This window comes from Canis lupus, chromosome 37, assembly GCF_003254725.2.
Source record: "Canis lupus dingo isolate Sandy chromosome 37, ASM325472v2, whole genome shotgun sequence".
Classification (NCBI taxonomy): Eukaryota; Metazoa; Chordata; class Mammalia; order Carnivora; family Canidae; genus Canis; species Canis lupus.
In genome coordinates, this window is record NC_064279.1 from 7,329,956 (window position 1) to 7,351,809 (window position 21,854).

At 40.0% G+C, this 21,854-nt stretch overlaps 1 protein-coding gene across 3 annotated transcripts; it reads left to right on the forward strand.

Moving 5' to 3' along the window:
- Nucleotides 1-25: 25 nt before the first annotated feature.
- On the forward strand, nucleotides 26-20,748 carry COQ10B (coenzyme Q10B). Of its 3 annotated transcripts, none has more exons than XM_025441871.3 (5): nucleotides 35-258; nucleotides 5,341-5,490; nucleotides 11,655-11,847; nucleotides 17,552-17,653; nucleotides 19,706-20,748. In XM_025441871.3, the coding sequence occupies exons 1-5, from the start codon at nucleotides 143-145 to the stop codon at nucleotides 19,871-19,873; spliced, it is 729 nt and encodes a 242-aa protein (XP_025297656.1). In that variant the 5' UTR covers nucleotides 35-142; the 3' UTR covers nucleotides 19,874-20,748. The 3 variants fall into 3 exon arrangements, with proteins under 3 accessions (XP_035566689.1, XP_025297656.1, XP_025297657.1); XM_025441872.3 differs by lacking the exon at nucleotides 35-258 and adding an exon at nucleotides 283-392; XM_035710796.2 differs by lacking the exon at nucleotides 5,341-5,490 and having other exon boundaries at nucleotides 26-258.
- Nucleotides 20,749-21,854: the final 1,106 nt, after the last annotated feature.

Here is a 21,854-nt window from a genome sequence, read left to right on the forward strand (position 1 = left end):
CGCTTTCGGGGTGGGAGGAGGGGGCGTGTCTGGCGGCCCAAGAGACCCGCCGATTGGCTGGAAGGCGCCGGAGCCGGTCGGCGGGGAGGGCGGCGCCGTCCGCCTGGTCCCGGAGGCGGCCGCCGGCTTCGGCGAAACGATCATGGCAGCTCGGTCCGGTCAGAGGGCGCTAAGAAAGCTAGTTTCGGGATGCCGCCCGACGGCAGCGGCAGCGGCCGGAACCCCGGCTCCGGCGCAGGGGCCTGCGCGGCACGTCAGGTAATAACGGGGGGTGCGGCGACGGGTGGGACCGCGGACTTAGGGGCGGAGCGGCCCGGCCCGGCCGGATGCCTTTCCGCGTCTCTGAAGGGAGAAGGTCCCCGGCGATGGGCGTGGGGGGGCCGCGGCGACAGGTAGGCCGTCCTGGGCCGAGCCACCTCAGCCGCCGCAGCAGCGGCTGATAGAGCAGCTCGGCGACGGGGAGTCGGGGCTCTTCCGGGCTCCCCTACGGCCCGCTGCCGGGCGGGGTCGTCTGTGGGCGGCGCGCAGCCCCCCGAGCTTCCTCCGCGCCCGGCGGCCCGACCTGCTTCCGGCGGGGGCCTGGGACCGCGCCCCGAGCTCGCGCGAGACTAACGTGGCCCCCCGCCCCTCCCCCCACCCCCGCCCCCGCCCCCACCCCCACCCCCGTCCCCCGAATGTAACTTAGAGCCGCTGTAACCTTGAACCAGCCCTCGGTTTTCCCGGTTGGTTCCCTTCTGCTGGGCGGAGGCGGAGATAGGAATGATTCCATACTTTTTTTTTTTTTTTTTCCCCCGCTTAGTTTTTTTTTTTTTCTTCTTACTAATGACTTTGTAATGAATTATGCCCGAAAATTATATAGTGTTTAAAATGTCCTCGGTTGTAAACAGTACGAGAGGAAGGGAAGAAAGCACCAACGTTGGAACTCCAGGAATTTAGATTTAGTGAGGAATTTCTCAAACACCAAACCCCAGCCAACTCTAGGTGCTTTTAGACAAATGTTGGTTGAGATTGAAATAAAATAGTGTCTCATATCGTTTAGTCCTGCTTAAGGAAACAGCCTGAGATTTAAAAAAGAGAAGGAAGGAAGGAGAGAAGAAAGAAAGAGAAAGAAAAAAGAAAGAGAAAGAAAAGAAACCTGAGAAAGTAATTCTAAGCAGCATATAGCCTATCAGGCTTTGGATCTGCTTGTGTTACTCTTGTAAAATGCTGGCTGGCAAATAAAACTGTTACTTTTAGGGGAAAAAAATGTGATTGTTTTAATGATCAAGTTAAGAAAAAATTTAAAAAGATCAAATTAAGGCTTAAATTCCAAGACACACATTTACTGTTTGTAATGATGAAGAGAGAGGGAGTTTATGAGCTCATTTTTAGGCGGAAATGTATTAACATAGGTTAACATAGGTTCTGGCCTTTATTCTAGTGGAGTGTTTGGGATGTAGTATTGGAAGGTTAGTGACAAAAAGCTGTCCTTCATCTGATTCAGTTTTAATTTAATGGTTTAATGATACACATGACTGTATGGCTCCTCACTGCAATTGAAGAAATTACTCTTGATAATGTGTGAAAATGGATGTACTATCCGGGGCTTATAACCATAGTATGGAAATTCATTGGGAAAACTATTAGCTTGCTCTAAACACAGGTGTTTCCTTTATGATTGTAATCAGATTGTGTAAGGTTTTTTGTGGGTTTTTTGGGGCAGGGAGAAGGGGAGTCCTTGGAGCGATGGTACTATATAAACTTGGTACAAAATTCAAAACTGTGTACAGTGAAAAGTAGGCTTCCTAGACCACCAGTTCACCTCTTCAGAGGCAACAGCCTTATCTTTTTAAAATAAAGGTTTATTTCAGAGATGCTGCCTTTTCTGATGCTGATTTATCAGAAAATTAAGTGTGCTTAATCGCTGTCACATAGTTGCTTCCAATAACAGGTAACAAGGTATCTATGCAAAAAGTGGGGGCAATAGGTAAAAATGTTACAACAAAGTCATCTAAAGAATGTCTTAAAAGGGAAATGTGATTAGGTATTTTGTATACCAGATTTGGTTTTTGTAATCAATACAACCTCAGAACTCGATCCCAGGACCCTGGGATCATGCCCTGAGCTGAAGGCAGACACTCAACCACTGAGCCACCCAGGCGTCCCATAAATCATATTTTTAAAGATTTTTGGGAACACTAACACTTTTAATCTCTCTAGGAGATGAATCTATCTAAAATGGGAACATAGGACAGCCCAGGTGGCTCGCCGCCTTTAACCCAGGGTCTAACCCTGGAGACCTGGGATCAAGTCCCATGTCGGGCTCCCTGCATGGAGCCTGCTTCTCCCTCTGCTTGTGTCTCTGCCTCTCTCTTTGTGTCTCTCATGAATAAATAAATCTTTAAAAATATATATGCTGTTACCATCATTATAAAATCAAATACTACTTGTGATGTCCTAGGAAACCTAGAATTCACAAAACTGTCCTGTTTTACTGTATTTTCTCAATTCATTTTTTTGCAATTTTATTTACAGCTGGATATATAAGAATCCTAGTCTTAAAAGGCACCAATAAGTTCATCCATATAGTTAATATGTTTTATTCGTTTCCATTATATTTTAATTAATAGTTGTGCAGCATTTAGCTTAACCATTTTCATTGACTTCTATTTCATTGCCTCTGGAATAAGCCCATCTAATTTTTATAAAGAGTGTTAATTGTTCAAAAGCTCGCTCTTGTTGTTATGGACCCCAAATTTCTTTCCATCCAATTGGACTTTTGTTTTACATTTTGGTCCATATCCTCAGGTATCCTCTCTATCTTCTGGCTGAATATTCCCAATTTCTTCAACCATTCTTTGTTTAATTTGATTGACACTTCCTCCTCAGGGGAATTGTAGGGAGTTTATGTCCTTAAAGAACCTTTACTTATAAGTAAGTCCTACTTTAAAAGGCAAATGATATATATGATGACATAGGAGCTTTCACCAGACCATCTATTCCCTGTTTTAAAAATAATTTGGGTCCACTAAGGAGTGTGTAACAATTTACCTGCCAAATCAACTAGCCCTGAAAGCGAATGGAGCTAGAATGTCAGGTCCATACCCGGACGTTGGCAGTGTCCTGGGAGAGGCTCATGGAAAGGGGGTTTGGGTGCCTCGGTTCTTTCCCAACCTCCACTCCATTTAAAAAATAATAATAAATACTTAAAAAAAAATTGGAGGCACCTGGGTGGCTCAGTTGATTGAGTGGCCAACTCTTAATTTTGGCTCAGGTTCTGCTCTCAGGATCCTGGGATCAAGCACCACCTTGAGCTCTACACTGAGCATGGAGTCTGCTTCAGGAATCTCTCGCTCAAAAAAAAAAAAAAAAGGATTCTCTCACTCCCTCTCCTTCTGCCACTCCAGCACACACACTCTCTCTTTAAAATAAATCTCTTAAAAATACTGTTTGAAATAATAATTTGAAGATTTCATTTAATGAAATAACACTCTTAGAATTCTTCAACAGCTTCGCATTGAGGATAAATTGCTTTTTAAAAAAAATATATATATATTTATTGGGACACCGGGTGGCTCAGTGGTTGATCGCCTGCCTTTGGCTCAGGGCGTGATCATGGAGTCCCGGGTTTGAGTCCCACATCGGGCTCCCTGTATGCAGCCTGCTTCTCCTTCTGCCTCTCTCTCTCTCTCTCTCTGTATCTCTCATGAATAAAAAAGTGGAATCTTTAAAAAATAAAATAATAAAAAATTGTATTTTATTGATCCTTGGACCTGGGATCATGCCCTGAGCCAAAGGCAGATGCTCAACCACTGAGCCACCTAGGCATCCCAAGGATAAATTCCAAATTACTTTATTCCAGCTGATAATTCCCAGCATGATCCAGCTCCAACCCATCTATCATTATTTCATGGTACTCCCCTGGCTTGCTTTACTGCTGCTACACTTAGTCTTTTTCAGTCTTTGGCTACTGCCAGGCTTTTCCCCTACTACTTGGAATGCCCCCTACTTCTCCTATGTGTACACACACACTTTATGTACATACATACCTGTTTCTCTCTTTACATGGTTAACTTCTTCCATTATGTTTCAGATGAAATATAACCTCAGAGGACTTCCTAGACTGTCCTATCTAAAGGAGCTCTCAATGACATGTTCCCACCATTTCTTTCTTAGCACTTTTTTTTTAATCCTCAACTGCATAGTAATCCTCAAAGTTAATTTTTATTTTTGCTATTGTATCTCTAGTGCCTAGCACAGAACAAGAGCTCAATAACTATGTAAACTAATACATGAATAGTAGTATAAAATAGTTATGCAATAATCTCATTAGGGAAAATAAAAGATATTCATTTGAAAAAAAAATATGTATCCAGCATCTATATTTAGAAGTACCCAAGACAGGGAACATTCTAATTTCCTTGACATGTGTTTTTACATATATGCAATTGAAATGGAGTTTGGAAGGTAAAGGAGAACAGAGCAACAGTTCCAACAGGACCATGAGATCTCCAATCTCAAATCTTAGAGTAGATCAAGAATTAAGAAACCTGGGATCCCTGGGAGGCAGCGGTTTAGTGCCTGCCTTTGTCCCAGGACGTGATCCTGGAGTCCCAGAATCGAGTCCCACGTCGGCCTCCCTGCATGGAGCCTGCTTCTCCCTCTGCCTGTGTCTCTGCCTCTCTCTGTCTCTCATGAATAAATAAACAAAATCTTAAAAAAAAAAAAAAAAGAATTAAGAAATCTCTGTGGATCTAGCTGGGAAGACAGCCTGGAGAGATGAGTTAGAAGATGGATGATGAGGGGCTCCTGGCTGGCTTAGTAGAGCATGTGACTCTTGGTCTCAGGGTTATGAGTTCAAGCCCCACATTGGGTATAGAGTTTACTTAAAAAAAAAAATAGGTGATCAATATTCTAGCAAATGTACGGGGAGAATATGTTGAAATATGTGACTGTAGACTGAAAGCCAACTTTCTGGGAAAGATACCATTTGTGCCAGAAACTTCTAACACTGAGATACTATTTTTAGTTTTCTTTGTGGTACTCAAGAAAATTATTTTTTTCTGTGTGCTTATGCATGCATGTGTGCACAACTGTGTGTGTGTGTGTGTGTGTGTATTTTTTTCAGGAATATTCTAATGTTGTGAAGCCCTCTGAAAGTGTGATAGTTACTGAGATGCCAGCCTGCCTCAGTTGGTGGAGCATGTGACTCTTTATCTTGGGATCATGAGTTCAAGCCCCATGTTGAATGTAGAAATTACTTTAAAAAAAAAAAAAGTGTGATAGTATTTTACATCTGTAATTTGTGTTTCCTCTTAATTTTCAGTGCTGCTTTAAATGAGGTAATTTTTGTCTTTTTAGATATTTAGCTTCCTGTGGTATATTGATGACCAGAACTCTTCCACTACATACCTCAATTTTGCCTAAGGAGATATATGCAAGAACTTTCTTCAAAATCGCTGCACCATTAATAAACAAAAGAAAAGAATATTCAGAAAGGAGAATTATAGGGTTTGTATATGATTTCTGCTAAACGTATGTTCACAATTTTCTGTAGAACATCATGACTTTTTTTTTTCTGGATTTTCTTCTTATAGAATAAGCTTTGGTTTTTCTAGATTGGCCTTGCTGTAGCTTTTGCTGTTTTATAAATATTTGTTGAATGAGCATAGTTACATGGTAACTTTATAGGATAGATTTAAGCCTTGACATGTAAAGGAAATAATTGAACTGTGTATTATGACTTGCATTTTTGTACAGTCTGTTTCTATAGAGGCAACATTAGTGGTATGTTGGGCTCAATGTTTATATAGCTGCCTCATGTATAGACATACATAGATAAATAACATGCTAATGTCCTAAGAGGCTCCTACCACCTAGAAAATAGGTTGGCAAAGGACCAGATAGTAAATATGGGAATACCTGGGTGGCTCAGACTCAGTCAGTTGAGTGTCTGCCTTTGGCTCAGGCCATGATTCCAGGGTACTGGGATCCAGCCCTGTGCCAGGCTCCTTGCTCAGGAGGGAGCTGAATGTTCCTCTGCCTGCTGCTCCCCCTGCTTGTGCATGCTCTCGCACTCTCTCTCTCTCCTCTCTCTCTCTCTCTCTCTCTCTCTCTCTCTGTCTCTCTCCTCTCTCCTCTCTCTCTCAAATAAATACATACAGTGTTTTTAAAATAAATAAATAAAGGACCAGAGAATAAATCTGTTAGGTTTTGTGGACCATACTGTCTCTGTAGCAACTACTCTGTCATTGTAGTTGTAGCCCAAAAGACATATTGCTGTAGATAATATGTAATAAATGGATGGGTGTGGGTTTGTGCTAATAAAACTTTATTTGCAAAACCAGGCAATGGGCCAGGTTTGGCCCCTGATCTAAGAGTATATACAAAAGAGAATGGGGAGACAGCAGTTCTGATAAACCAGAAATACAGCATCTATTCATATGAGAATTTCTACAAGGGGGTCTTAATTCTCAACAAGCCATTAAATATTACATGAATTCTTGTAAAAGTGCATTTCATTTTTTTTCAGTTGGTTTTTCCTTCTGACTTTTCTGTAGTAAAGAACTTTGAGCAGACTCAGCTTTTGTCACTAAAACTACCTTTATTACTGGCTAAGTCACTGTATTGGTTCAGCTGATACTAGCAGTTGTACAGGTAAAACCCCAAAATTTCTTTCTTTCTTTGCATAAGAAAGTTCAAGTGGGTATTCCCCATCCATGGGCAGCAGTTTAGGAACCTAGGCTCCATCTAATTTGTGCCTTTTGTAATTCCTTAATCCTCAGAGTCGCTTAAAAAGATATACCTGATTCTAAACCTTATTGGTCTGGAAGAGATTATTGGCAAGAATAGTCATGTAATCCCAACTAAATGTAAGAAAGGGACTGGGAATAGTAGCCTCCAGTAACAATACCATGTAAAGTGAGCCTGCATTATTGGATAGATAGATGTCTTTGCCAGAGCTGGTATCTGTGAAAAGAAGAAATGGCAACAAAAAGATAGTGAATTGGTCTGCTTTACTTTTGAATCACTATTAGTATCTTCTTTTTACTATGTATCTTTCATTTGACAGGTATTGCTGTGTGTTTTATATTTACTGTTTTATTAATTCTCACAGTAGGGGATCCTTGGGTGGCTCAGCGGTTTAGCGCCTGCCTTTGGCCCAGGGCGCCATCCTGGAGTCCCGGGATCGAGTCCCACGTCAGGCTCCCGGCATGGAGCCTGCTTCTCCCTCCTCCTGTGTCTCTGCCTCTCTCTCTCTCTCTCTCTCTCTCTCTCTCTCTGTCTATAATAAATAAATAAATAAATAAATAAATAAATAAATAAATCTTTAATAAATAATTCTCACAATAGCCATGTAAACTAGATGTTGTTATCCTGTTTTATTTTATTTTTAAGATATTTATTTATATGAGAGAGAGCATGACCCAGGGAGAGGAGCAGAGGGAGGGAGAAGCAGATTCCCGCCGAGCAGAGAGCCCCATGCCCGGGCTTGATCCCAGGATCCTGGGATCATGCCCGGAGCCAAAGACAGACAGTTAACCAACTGAGCCACCAACTGATAACCAAATGTTATTCCATTTTAGAGATAGGAAACTGAAGCTTATGGAGATAATGCACATTAAGTGTCAGGATTCCTAAGATTATTTTCCCCACCATATTTATTTATTGTTACTTCCTTAGTCTTTCTTATGCTGAAGTTCTTTTTTTTTTATTACAAATTGATCTTATCCAGTCATCATCTTTTTTCCCTGTATTTGACATAAACACATAATATTAGCTACTCTTTATTAAGTACTTTACTTAAAGATTTTGTTTATTTGAGGGGGGGTGCATGCCTGCATGAGCAGGGGAGAAGCAGAGGGACAAGCAGACTCTCCGCTGAGTGGGGAGCCCAGTGCAGGGCTCCATCCCAGGACCTTGAGATCATGACCTGAGTTGAAGTCCTATGTTTAACCAACTGAGCCACGCAGGCACCCCTTTATTAAATGCTTATTAATCACTGTGCACTATGCTAAAACTATTTCACTTAACCCTCAAAAGAACCCTGTGGAAATACTTTTCAGTTACGGATGAAGAAAATAAAACTGAGCTGTTAACCTACACAGGGTCATGTGGCTTTTTATGTTTTAGGGTTGGTATTTGAGCACAGTCCTTTCTGACTACAAAGTCTATCCCCTTGACCCCTATGCTGTACTGCTTGCTTGCTTGCTTGCTTGCTTGCTTTCTTTCTTTTTTTTTTTTTTTTTTTTTTTTTCTGTACCGCTTTCTTAGTTGCTGTAGACTACTTCTAGAACAACCAGCTTTCAGGCTGCAAGGTTTCATACTTCTTCATGGGACTTATTTTAGTATTTATTTTCAAAGTCACTAAAAACTTAGGAGGTAGGGTTTTTTCCCTTTCCTCTGCTGCGGGCCTCATTTCATGATCATAAAGATTAATTTAAATATACGTAAAGACTCATTTTCTCTTACTCCAAAGCTTCCCTTTTGTAATTTAGATTGTGATTGTTTAAATTACTGTATATACATATTTTTCCCTTTTCACATTTTATTGGCGACTGGGAGGAGGTGTCTTCCCTGCCACTAGAGGTGCTCACAGTTTCTTCAGCCACTCCAAGCTTGGGCCCAGGGGGATTCTGGGGGCGGTTGGGTACCTTGACCATGTTCCTGTCATTTGGAAGGTGTACGGGGTAGTTGTAGGGCATGGCCTGGTTGATGCTGACCATGTACTTGTTAAAGGGGGGACAGAGGTATAACTGGGTGGCTCAGCGGTTGAACGACTACCTGAACCAGAGGTGTGATCCTGGGATCTAGGATCGAGTCCTGCAGGGAGCCTGCTTCTCCCTCTCTCTATGCCTCTCTGTATCTCTCATGAATGAATAAATAAGTCTTTAAAAAAGAGCAGGGGAGACAGAATTATAGACCTGCCATGTTGGTCTGTCCATAGTGGTGGTCTAAAATACCATATCATCATTTTGAGATGAATTCTGTTTTAACAGTGTTGAGTCTTTATAAGAATAATACGTATCAAAAAATTAAAAAAAAAGAATAATATGTGTCTTTAATACGTATTATCTAATATGCTATCATTATTCACTCTTCTTTAACATGTAGCCGTAGACTGTTGTTTCTGTTTGTTTTCCATTTAGGCTCTGAAGTTTTTTTGTTGAATTTATTTGTAGTGATTTTACATTTCTATGCTACTGTCTTCTATCTGGTTCTTATTAGTATAAGAAAGACATTAATTTTTAAAGTTCTGTGACAGATTATTTTACTGAATTCTGAATTCTCTTCTCAACTGATTGACCTGCCAATTGAAAATTTCACCTAATTCTTTTCCACATGTATGCCTCATATTTCATGCTCTGATTTATTTATTTATTTTTAAAGATTTTATTTATTTATTCATGATAGTCACACACAGAGAGAGAGAAGCAGAGACACAGGCAGAGGGAGAAGCAGGCTCCAGGCAGGGAGCCTGACATGGGATTCGATCCCGGGTCTCCAGGATCGCGCCCTGGGCCAAAGGCAGGCACCAAACCGCTGCGCCACCCAGGGATCCCTCATGCTCTGATTTAATTACATCGACTGATATTTTCAGAACAATGTTACGTAACAATGACAACTAGCATCTTTGTCTTATTTCTAACTCTAATGTGAATGAATGATTTTGGTATGTGACCATTTATGGAGGGAATTACACAGTTTTTCTTTTTTCTTCTTTTGGCTAGTATGGTTGTAATAATATAATTCTTAGTATTAAGCCATCCATGCATCTTTAAAAGAGTTACATTTGATTGTTAATGGCTTTTTTTTATATGTATTTCTGGATTTTATTTGCTGATATTTAGAATTGTTGCCTCAGTAATCACAGGTGATGTTGATCTATAGATTTTATTTTTTCTGTTCTTTGTTCAGGTTTGTAGGGTGTTATGCTGGCTTATAAAAAGAACCAAAGGGGGCGGGTGAATGGGTGACGGGCACTGAGGGGGGCACTTGACGGGATGAGCACTGGGTGTTATTCTGTATGTTGGTAAATTGAACACCAATAAAAAATAAATTTATTAAAAAAAAAAACTAAAAAAAAAGAGAACCAAAGGTTTCCTTTTTTTGTGTTCTAGAATAGTATCTTTCTTTTTTAATTACAGAAATATTACATGCTTGTATAAAAACCTAACAATATACTATCTTTACTCCTACTTCTTTTTTCTTGAATTAAAAACTGTTAATTGTTTAATCTCGGTCCTTCTAGGGCTTTAATTTTTTTTTTTTTTTAATTTATGATAGTCTCACAGAGAGAGAGAGAGGCAGAGACACAGGCAGAGGGAGAAGCAGGCTCCATGCACCGGGAGCCCGATGTGGGATTCGATCCCGGGTCTCCAGGATCGCGCCCTGGGCCAAAGGCAGGCGCCAAACCGCTGCGCCACCCAGGGATCCCCCTTCTAGGGCTTTAAAAATAGTTTTTCATTATAGATATTCTGTTAACATGTTTCAGGAAAAATAAACATCAAATGATTAAAAGTGGGAAATACAGTATTATAATTTTTCTTAAATGGGTACTAGAACCATCCATATCCTGTCTGCTTTGTAATATGTTTTTATTTCACATAACAATAGATGATAAATCCCTTAGTTCTAACGTGTATATTTGATCTTTAAAAAAATAAACTTTAGGGCAGCCCGGGTGGATCAGCGGTTTAGCACCGCCTTTAGCCCAGGACGTGATCCTGGAGTCCTGGGATCAAGTCCCATGTCAGGTTTCCTACATGGAGCCTGCCTCTCCCTCTGCTTGTGTCTCTGCCTCTCTCACTGTGTGTCTTTCACGAATAAATAAATAAAACCCTTTAAAAAATAAAATAAATAAAATAAACTTTAGGGGCACCTGAGTGGCTCAATGGTTGAGCATCTGCCTTTGGCTCAGGTTGTGATCCCGGGATCCTGGGATTGAGTCCCTCATTGGGCTCCCCTCTCCGTGGGAAGCCTACTTCTCTCTCTTCCTGTGTCTCTGCCTCTCTCTCTCTGTTTCTCATGAATAAATAAGTAAAATCTTTAATAAATAAATAAGTAAACTTTAAAAACAAAGAGAGGGTGCCTGGCTAAGTCAGAAGAGCATGCAACTCTTGATCACAGGGTCATGAGTTTGAGCCCTATGTTGGGTGTTGAGATTACTAAAAGTAAATAAATAAGTTGAAATGAACTTTAAAGTATATATTGAAAAATATATATATAAAGTATATATTGGATCCTAATTCTTTCAAATAACTGGTACAGAGTTCCACAGTATGGATATACCATAATTTATTAATCATTTATTATTAAGCGTTTATTAATGTCTATCAACGGATAAATATTTAAGTTGCTTCTAGTTGTTGTTTTGTTTAAACCCTCAATTTTTAAATGCCACTAATTAAAATTTCAAAAGCCACATCTGTAAGCCAGAGTCAACCTGTGGTATGCCAGATTATGACCTCTGCTTAATACAAATATTTAGCTACCTTTTATTTTTTCGTATTGCTTTGAAGTCCTTCGTTTCGGTGTGTGGCTTAGCATGTATGCCAAATGATTTATTGCTCATGCATACACCCGAAGTTTTGTTCGTATACAATTTAAAGTATACATATGTCATATAACTAGGTGCAGCTAACACTTCTCTCTCTCTATTTTTTTTTTAAAAGATATTCTATGCAGGAAATGTATGATGTGGTATCAGGAATGGAGGATTACAAACATTTTGTTCCTTGGTGCAAAAAATCAGATGTAATATCAAAGAGAACCGGATACTGCAAAACACGATTAGAAATTGGGTTTCCACCTGTTTTGGAGCGCTATACATCAGTAGTAACCTTGGTGAAACCACATTTGGTAAAGGTAATAGTTTTGGTTTTGTTGTATTTAAGTATTTCCCAAATGTTGATTCTATCAAATGCCAGGTGTTGTTACATGTATTATATTGATCATCTTGACCCTTGTCAGAAGAGGAGCCATTGAATTGAAATGGTACCCAGGTTTAAACACACAAAAAGACAGAATTCCATAGAGTTCTTTTGAATTCCTAGAGTTTGGTGGCCAAAGACTTAAAGCTTAGTTGTCTTTTATGCCCACAGAATATCATTTCTTAGTAATTGGCCAGAGCTAAGTGCCTTTGTCAGCTCCTTGTTAGGCGTTGAAGGAGGTGGCAACTCTTATACCAGAGAGAGTCTATTATCCAGTGAAGCTTAAAGTCTACGCTTGTCTTACTCTCAAACTTGAACTCCACTTAAAAGGCTGTGCTCCACTGGGACTCTACCTTGCTGAATGTTTCCACCTGTTTTTCTCATAGTTTTGGAGTTCTTCTGCACTGCCTCTCATCCAATAGCTAACATTTATCAAATTCTTTGTAGTGCTTGCTTGAATTAATTCACTTAATCTTCATAACAGCCCTTCCAGATTCAAATGTTACTGTTCTCCATCTTAACAGTTGAGCAAATTAAGGCTTAGAAGAATTAAACAACTTGCCCAAAGCTACAGAGCCAAGACTGGCTGTCTTTCTGACACCAGTGAATATCTCATAAAATGTTTTTCTATTTCCTGACTTCAATCTCTTATAACTTAAATCTTCATATGTTATGCTGCATCTAAGTAAAAGAACTCTTGTGGGGGGGAAAGAAAACTTCAATTTTCTCCTCCTGATTTTTTTTCTTCCCTTTGCTGGCCCTTTTTTTTTTTTTTTTTTTAAGTAGACACACCTTCCCTTGCTTCTTAACACATACAAGATTGTCTTCTGCTTTATTATCACTCCCACCCCTTCCCCAACACATACAAAAAAAACTACACTTAATGTTTAGGCAGTACTTTCTGTCTTCAGTTTCCATGAATGCACTATACAGCACTTACTGCACAGCCTTGTGTCTGCATATTCCTCACTCCTCCCTGTAGTGACCTTATGTCTCTGCCTAGTAATCCTTCAAATTTGCCTGGTATTTCTTTCCCCCCTTTCCTTATATAATCAGTCCTGCTCTGGCGATTCCTCTGGGCTTTGTACATGCTTTCTCTTACCATTTTATAAGAAAATTTACTTCTTCATCTGGATTTCTGCTTGACAAAGTTGAGCTACTTGAGTGAACGGGAGCGCCTCATTTACATCTTTGTGTATCCTCAGCACCAGTACTACAATGATGGGAGTCATGAGAGTCTATGCTTATGAGCGTCTCACTGCTTTGTTCTTGGGTTATTGCAGATCCGGCGATGTTCCTCATAATCTTGGCAACTTTCAGCACTGCCAACGAGAAAGGAGAAACTATCAGGAAAAAAAAATCTTCTGGGGCACTTGGGTGGTGCAGTCGGTTGAGCATCCGACTCTTGCTTTTGGCTCAGGTTGTGATCCTCGGGGTCGTGGGATTGAGTCTTACTTGAGGCTGTGCGTTCAGCATGGAGTCGGCTTGGAATTTCTCTCTCTTTCCCTCTGTCCCTCTGTGTGCACACTCTCTCCCCCAAATGAATAAATATTTTTAAAAAATCCTCATAGTAACATCTATTAAATGATCATTGGTATCTCAATTTTATGAGGCTTAGAGAAATTAAGAACCTTATGCAAATTTACATTATACATGTCAGATTCCGAAGCTATTTTTCCATTAAAATAAGCTACCTCGCTAAATGTGCTAATTTATTGAAGATATGTTTCTTTTTTTTTTTTAATTTTATGTATTTATTCATCAGAGATGAGAGAGGCAGAGACACAGGCAGAGGGAGAAACAGGCTCCATGCTGGGACCCTGACGTGGGACTCGATCCCAGGTCTCCAGGATCACGCCCTGGGCTGAAGGCGGCGCTAAACCACTGAGCCACCAGGGCTGCCCTTGAAGATATGTTTGAGAGTAACCACACACCTACATGTGTTCATCCTTCAGTTGTCCCTGGGTTCACGTTTTAGATTTTAATACCTAATACATGCATGTGGCATAGAATACATATCATTATAACCATGGGAGCAGCAGAAACCATGTGACTTTTTCTGCAAATTATAAGTTGCCCCAAAAATGCTTGTGATATGTTAGTAATTCTAGTGCACATAAATCTGTAATGACCAGAAACTCTTGAAGGTTTTCAGCAGATTTAATAAAGGCAATGGTTCAGTGAATATTACTGCCTGGGTCACAGTATAAACATTTTACCTGTCATAGTTTTTATGGTCTGGGTCAGTTCAGTCAGAACAACCAGTCATTGGTCATCCTCATAACACCTCCTATTGTGGTTAGTATCTTTGCTGTTAGTAATGAAACCTTTAGCAATATCTAAAAAAAAAAAAAAAAAAAAAACACACTAAAAATCTGTGGGTCCAGGACACCTGCGTGGCTCAATGGTTGAGCATCTGCCTTTGGCTTAGGGCATGATCCCGGGTCTGATGATTGAGTCCTGCATCGAGCTCCCTGTGAGGAGCCCACTTCTCCCTTTTTTTAAGGTTTTATTTATTCATACAGAGAGAGAGAGAGAGGCAGAGACACAGGCAGAGGGAGAAGCAGGCTCCATGCAGGGAGCCCGACTAGGGACTCGATCCTGGGTCTCCAGGATCACACCCAGGCTGTAGGCGGCGCTAAACCGCTGAGCCACCAGGGCTGCCCCTTGGGCTAGATTATTGATATGAATACAGCACTGTCGCATTTTGTGAAAAAGTAGTTAGAAGAAGTGAGTATATTGCAGTGAGCATTCCCAATAGCTATTTCTCCTTCATTGTTAAATTTCCTATAAGCAAAAATAAAAATAAAAAATTTCCTATAAGCTGCTTTTTTTTTTTTTTTTTTTTAAGAGAGAATCCCAAGCAGGCTCTATGCTCAGTGCAGAGCCTGACATGGGGCTTGATCTCATGACCCTGAGATCATGACTGAGCTAAAATCAAGAGTCAGATGCTGGGCAGCCGAGGTGGCTCAGCAGTTTAGCGCTGTCTTTGGCCCAGGGTGTGATCCTGGAGACCCGGGATTGAGTCCCACGTTGGGCTCCCTGCATGGAGCCTGCTTCTCCCTCTGCCTGTGTGTGTGTGTGTGTGTGTGTGTGTGTGTGTGTGTGTGTATGTGTCTCTTTCTGTATCTCTCATGAATAAATTAAAAAGAAAAAAAGTCAGATGCTTAGCTGACTGAGTCACCCAGGCACACCTCCTATAAGCTTCTTACGTGATTGTGAAGAAGGGAGGAATATATTGCCTTAAAGTTGGGTAACTGAAATAAGATTTTGTAATAGATTTTTGAAGCTTTTACAAATTAGATGGTCAGGGCAGCCCCAGGAGCTCAGCGGTTTAGCGCCACCTTCAGCCCAGGGCGTGATCCTGGTGACCCAGGATCAAGTACCATGTCGGGCTCCCTGCATGGAGCCTGCTTCTCCCTCTGCCTGTGTCTCTGCCTCTCTCTCTCTCTCTCTCTCTCTGTGTCTCTCATAAATAAATAAATAAATAAAATCTTTAAAAACAAATTAGACGGTCATTATTGAACTACATATAAAACTGAACCCTCTGAAAAAAATTTTCACTTTTCTCCAGTAACTTAGCATAATGTGAGTAAAGTTAGCTATTAGCATTTGAAAAAAAAAAGATTTTATTTTTTTTATTTGATAGAGCACAAGCAGGGGGAGCAACAGAGAGAGAAGAGCAGACTCCCTGCTGAGCAGGGAGCCCAATGTGGGACTCAGTCCTCAGACCTGGGATCATGACCTGAGCTGAAGGCAGATGCTTAATCAACTGAGCCACCCAGGCGCCCCATTAGCATTTTGATGACTTATTTTATCATGTCTAAATAAATTTTAAAACATTCATTGATTTCTATTTTAACAATTAAAATATTTTTTTATGAGTGTAAAAATAGAGCATGTCTTTGTGTTTTTTTGTTTTTGTTTTTAGAGCATGTCTGTGTAAATGCTTTTTAGTATGAATGCAGTTAATTTTCTTTATAATGATTCTACCTTGTTTTCATCTGATAATTGACTCAAAAGAGTTTAGTTGCAGGAGAAGTGAGGAATAAACTGTAAATATATTTTAAGCTCTTTGGCTTCCAGTTTAAACTATCTGGAGAGATCCAGATACAGTCAGAATTAATCCTGCATTTTGTGTTTAGGGAGGCGATAGCTAGGGAAGAATAAGTACACTCTGGGGGGAAAGAGTTTACTGATAGATGCAAGTCCTTTTTGCTAATCTGTAGTGCATAGGCTCAGGGGAGGGACAGCAGAAACTGTTGAGGGAAAGAAGTTATCAAAGAAAAAGGGTAGGGGCACCTGGCTTCTCTCTCTGCCCTCCCTCCCCCCACCCCTTGCTCGCGAGTGCACTCCCTCTCTCACTCTCTTTCTCAAGAAAAAGAAGAATGGGTAGAGAGGCTTGATGATTTATTGGCCCTGGAATATGCCAAAAGAGCTGAAAACTTAAAGCTTAATTGGGGATGGCGGTGTTGACTTTGAAACAAGGTTCTAAAAGATGGTTTGCTGCTGAGGAAGGTGATAGATACTCTTGAGGTCAGTTGTCTACTAGTATTAAGGCCCAGATAGCGTCTTAGAATGGTAAGTAGAGAAGCTAAACTTCATTCAAAGTCATAACCAGTCCTAACAATCTGCCAGTGACTGTGAATCTGGCCACCATTTTTCACGCTGCAGGAGGCAACTCTTGGTGGGTCCCAACCAGCCTCTTTTTAATAATACCGAAAAAGAAATATCAAGATGCACTGCCATATAACATCACTGAGTATCATGTTTCAGTGTGTACATACACATAGAAAATAAACATGAGCATTGAAGAGATTACAGCTTAGAAATCAATGGATTAGGGACATGGGTCAGGGCCAGACTTTCAGGAAAACTGGAACCGTGAATCCCCTTAGAAATAGAGAATAATGACTAAAGGAAAGACTAAATGTGACTGAGGAGAGAAAAATCTTTGGGTAGGAAAGGAGAATTCTAGAATCATGCTTGGGATCTGTGCCAGATATCTTATAAATATTTTAGCTATATCATAATGATTGGTATAAAATAGGTATTATATTTCTTTTATAGATAAAAGATAATATGATACAGAGAATTAACTTGTTCAGGATTACTTATAAGTGGCAAGACTGGAAATAAACTTCCAGAAAAATCACTGCCTGTTTTGCTGCTGGAGGAGAAATTTCTAAGCACAGCAGTGAAGGGGGGAACTGAAAATATTGGGGATCCCAGGACAAAAGAAAATGACCTATATTTGCAGGTCACTTCCTAGTACCAAGCTGAAAATAAGATCATATTTAACACCTGTGATTTGACCTACAAACATATTTTTAAAAAGCAATCCTCCCTGGAGCATCTGGGTAGTGCAGTTGATTAATCAGCTAACTCTCATTTTCAGCTCAGGTCATGATCTCAGGGTCATGAGGTCAAGCCCTGTGTAGCTACACTCAGCACAGAATCTGCTTAAGAGACTCTCCCTCTCCCTTTGCTCCTCACTGCCCCCCACCCTAAGCGCTCTCTCTCACTCTCTAAAAAAATTAAATCTTTAAAAATTTAAAAAAAAAAAATCATCCTCAGTTGTAGATTCTGGACAGTCTAAGTGTATTTTACTGCAGTTATATTTTTTCATTTTGTTCTAGGCATCCTGTACGGATGGGAAGCTTTTCAATCATTTGGAGACTGTTTGGCGTTTTAGTCCTGGTCTTCCTGGCTACCCAAGAACTTGTACCTTGGATTTTTCAGTAAGTCTCATACAGCCCTTGGTTTGTTCCAAGTATCAGGTGAAGCTGGTAAAGAAGGTATAATCCATTGATTAGAACCCAGCTGCTGTAATTAATATTATGTGCATAGTGATTACTAAAAGATGCTTTCCGAAAATCCCAGTTTTCTGAATACTGAATGCCTTTTTTTACACCAACTTTATAAGAAAGAATACTAATGAATCTTCTTTTTTTTTTTCTTGAAAACCTTGAATAGCTATTCCTTCTCTATTTTCTAATTTTTACAGGTCCATAGATTATATGACACATATTATGATTTCAGTAAGAGCTTAATAACTGTTTATTAACCCCAAATGAAATCTACATATTGATTTATGATGCAGAAATAAAGTGCAAAGGGGGAAAATACATTTTTTAAAATTCTTATTTATTTATGATAGTCACACACACAGAGAGAGAGAGAGGCAGAGACATAGGCAGAGGGAGAAGCCGGCTCCATGCAGGGAGCCCGACGTGGGATTTGATCCCGGGTCTCCAGGATCACGCCCTGGGCCAAAGGCAGGCGCCAAACCGCTGCGCCACCCAGGGATCCCGAAAATACATTTTTCAAATCTAGGGTCTGGAAAATATGTTTTTAAAATATAGGGTTTTCTTGTTCACATCACCTTAGCTCTAGAAAACCTAAAGGCACTTAAGGCTTTTTTTGAACAGATAAGACATGAGTTGGTAGCTGTATTTGCAACTCAGGCATTGCATTTCAAGAAATAGTCATAATTTTGATTAAATTACTATGTGCTACTGTTGTCAGCTCTGGAGTTTTGTTTTTGTTTTCCTGAGTTGTCTTCATTAAAACATTAAAAAATTAGTGGACATTAATGGGACAGTTGGGGAAATTTGTTTAAGGTCTGTGTAGGTTTTTTTTTTTTTTTTAAGATTTTATTTATTTATTCATGAGAGAGAGAGAGAGAGAGGGGGGCAGAGACACAGGCAGAGGGAGAAGCAGGCTCCACGCAGGGAGCCCGACAGGGGACTCAATCCCGGGTCTCCAGGATCACACCCTGGACTAAAGGCTGTGCTAAACCACTGAGCCACCCAGGCTGCCCAAGGCCTGTGTAGATTATATATTAGTGTTATTATCTAGTAGCATTAACTCTCTCTTAACTTCCTGGCTTTAATAATTGCACTGTGTGGGCAGTCCCGGTGGCACAGTGGTTTAGAGCCACCTGCAGCCCGGGGTGTGATCCTGGAGACCCGGGATCGAGTCCCACATCAGGCTCCCTGCGTGGAGCCTGCTTCTCCCTCTGCCTGTGACACACACTCTCTCTCTCTCTCTCTCTCTGAATAAATAAACAAAATCTTTAAAAAAAAAAATAAGTGCACTGTGGTTATATAAGACATTAAAAAGGGGAAATCTGGGTGATGAGTATGAGAGACATCTTTGTACTATTTTTGCAACTTTTTTATAAATTTGAAATTACTTCAATGAAAAATTACCCCCCAAAATGAAAAATTAAAGCAGTTTTAAAATTTAGTGGATATTTGGCCCAAAAATACTGTTTCTCAAACCACCTGCCTTGACTTATGTCTTGAGGAGATACAAATGAAGTTCTAAATCATTGTCGACTTTAAGGTTGTATCACTTACCCCATCTGTTTAGTGGATCAATCTCCTCTTCCTGCTGCTACTTCTCATAGGAATAACTGTCAGAAGGATTAGTTCCCTCTTTTATAGGCGAAGTAGGATAGATCTAAAAGGGGCACATTAAAAAGAAGCCAGAGTCATATGGTATTTATTCAGCTTTTTTGCAGTTTTCTTTAACTTAATAAAAGCAGATTATGTCTTGAAATGAAACTCATTGGCCTTGTTTACTTAAGCTTATTGCCAGTAGTAGTTTTGCTCATTGTGGAAAGTAAATCTCCATCTTCTGAGGAATGTTAAAAAATCTCAGCTAGCTACACCTGTATTACAGCTGTGTGGTAGATACTGGCCAAGCAGGCCATTTCACAATGTACCACCACCCTAAGTAGAGATTGAGTAAAAGATCTTCCTAAAATAATCAACATTTTCCTACAGATTTCTTTCGAATTTCGCTCCCTTCTACACTCTCAGCTTGCCACACTGTTTTTCGATGAAGTTGTAAAGCAGATGGTAGCTGCCTTTGAAAGAAGAGCATGTAAGCTGTATGGTCCAGAAACAAATATACCTCGGGAATTAATGCTTCATGAAGTTCATCACACGTAAAAGGAAAAAGAACTGGTCACCTACTTGTAACTTTAGTGTATTCACTTTTAGGAAGTGCTTTCATTTGCTTTCAGAAGTCAGAGAGCATTTGTTAAACACAGCTTTGATTATAAACCTGCACCGTTGAGAATTTGCACTTGGAATATGGAACCACATGTATATAGAATTTAATCAAGTGTAATTCAAAGTAATGTATATATTAGCATATTTACAATAATGGGATGTCATTCCTATTGCTAGAATATGGACATCACTCTTAGCAGAAATTGAAACTAAATTTAAACCCTTTAATTATCACCTTATTTGAAAGAGTTTAGTTGAGATGTTCACATAGTATGTATTATATTAACCGTATCACCTTTAAGTTATTAAATTCAGACTATTTATAACTTATTGTCATAGGACTTGCCTCTTGGTTTAGGATATTTGAGTAATCATCAGATATTTAAAGTAAACTTTGACTTAAAAATACTGTTAATGAAGGTTCCCTGGCACTTTCTTATTTTTAAATTGTTCTTAATGGGTAATAGGTAATTCAGTACCATGTGTAGTGACATTAACTCCTAGATAAACAGTGAATATTTTTTTTGGTGAGTGGTCCAGAGCTTTAAGCTACTTACTTCTCTTGTAGTTTGCAGCCCTCTTCCAGATACTCTGACTACTCTTTCGGTAATGCTAATTGTATGTCAAATTTTGACTACAGCAGTGGGCGACGGATGAAGATAAGTTGGTCGATAGGTCTCTAGCACCATACATCCCAATTTTCTATTTATTGTGTGTACTCACTTTCAGTAATGTATTTCAAACTGATATTTTTGTAAACAAATCAATGTCTAAAGGACTGAAGTGGTAACTTAATAAAGTAAATTTGTTTATTTTTTGTACAGTTATTTTGGTTATTGAAATCCTCCTGTATTGTTTCAATGTGTATTTTATATAGACAGTAAAGTTTCACTGTAGCACTTCATGAAACAAATCTGGGCAAAATTCAGTCTTCCTTTAATTAATAGTGATTTTCCCTCTTTTCAATCCATACCCAACAACCCTCTTGCATTACCTTTCCGGTCAGAGTGCTGTTTGTTTCTTCACATCAACAAGAAACCTCAATAATTCGCTCTCTACATAAAAGCACGTTTGCATCAGTTTTTCCAATCAATCTGTTTTGAGTGCATGCTGTGTGCCAGTTGCTGGTTATACAGTGGTGAAGGACTCCTACAGTCTGCTCACATCAGGCAAAGGGAGAAGCAGGGTCCCCACAGGGAACCTGACGTGGGATGATCCTAGGACCCCTGGATCATGACCTGAGCCAAAGGCAGACGCTCAACCACTGAGCCACCCAGGCATCCCACAAAAGATTTTTTTTATTTATTTATTTTTTTATTTATGATAGTCACACACAGAGAGAGAGAGAATGAGAGAGAGGCAGAGACAAAGGCAGAGGGAGAAGCAGGCTCCATGCACCGAGAGCCCGACGTGGGATTCGATCCTGGGTCTCCAGGATCACGCCCTGGGCCAAAGGCAGGCGCTAAACCACTGCGCCACCCAGGGATCCCCACAAAAGATTTTTTTAATGGCAGACCTAGGACCCAGATAATTTTTTATCCCCGTATATATTACTTTTCTTTTGATGGATATAAGAACCTGTATTTTACTACTACTCTTATAAATGCTATAGATAAACTTTCAGGTTCAGAATCTAACTTAGTGGTTGGGATCTAACTCACTATTATGAAAGTATGTAGATGGTATTTTGGTGAGGGAGCCCAGAAAAATACAAATATTGCCTTGATCCTAGCCATCCATCTAACTCTTGATGTTCCCTAACTGTGGTCAGAACAGGCAGGATACAATATACCCAGGCATTCTGGCTCCAGTATCTATCCTCTTTGCTTTATCTAGTGCAACACTCTGTAGGCCCTGAGCCTGTGGACCACTGAGCCACCAGGTGCCCTGGCCTCCTATTTTTAATTTACTTTAAAAA

What these genes read in the sequence shown, in the direction of transcription:
- COQ10B (XM_025441871.3), top strand. Translation starts at nt 143, where the DNA reads ATGGCAGCTCGGTCCGGTCAGAGGGCGCTAAGAAAGCTAGTTTCGGGA. An exon ending in GGGCCTGCGCGGCACGTCAG is followed by an intron (nt 259 to 5,340) that starts GTAATAACGGGG and finishes TTGTCTTTTTAG; the next exon opens with ATATTTAGCTTCCTGTGGTA. An exon ending in CTTGTACCTTGGATTTTTCA is followed by an intron (nt 17,654 to 19,705) that starts GTAAGTCTCATA and finishes ATTTTCCTACAG; the next exon opens with ATTTCTTTCGAATTTCGCTC.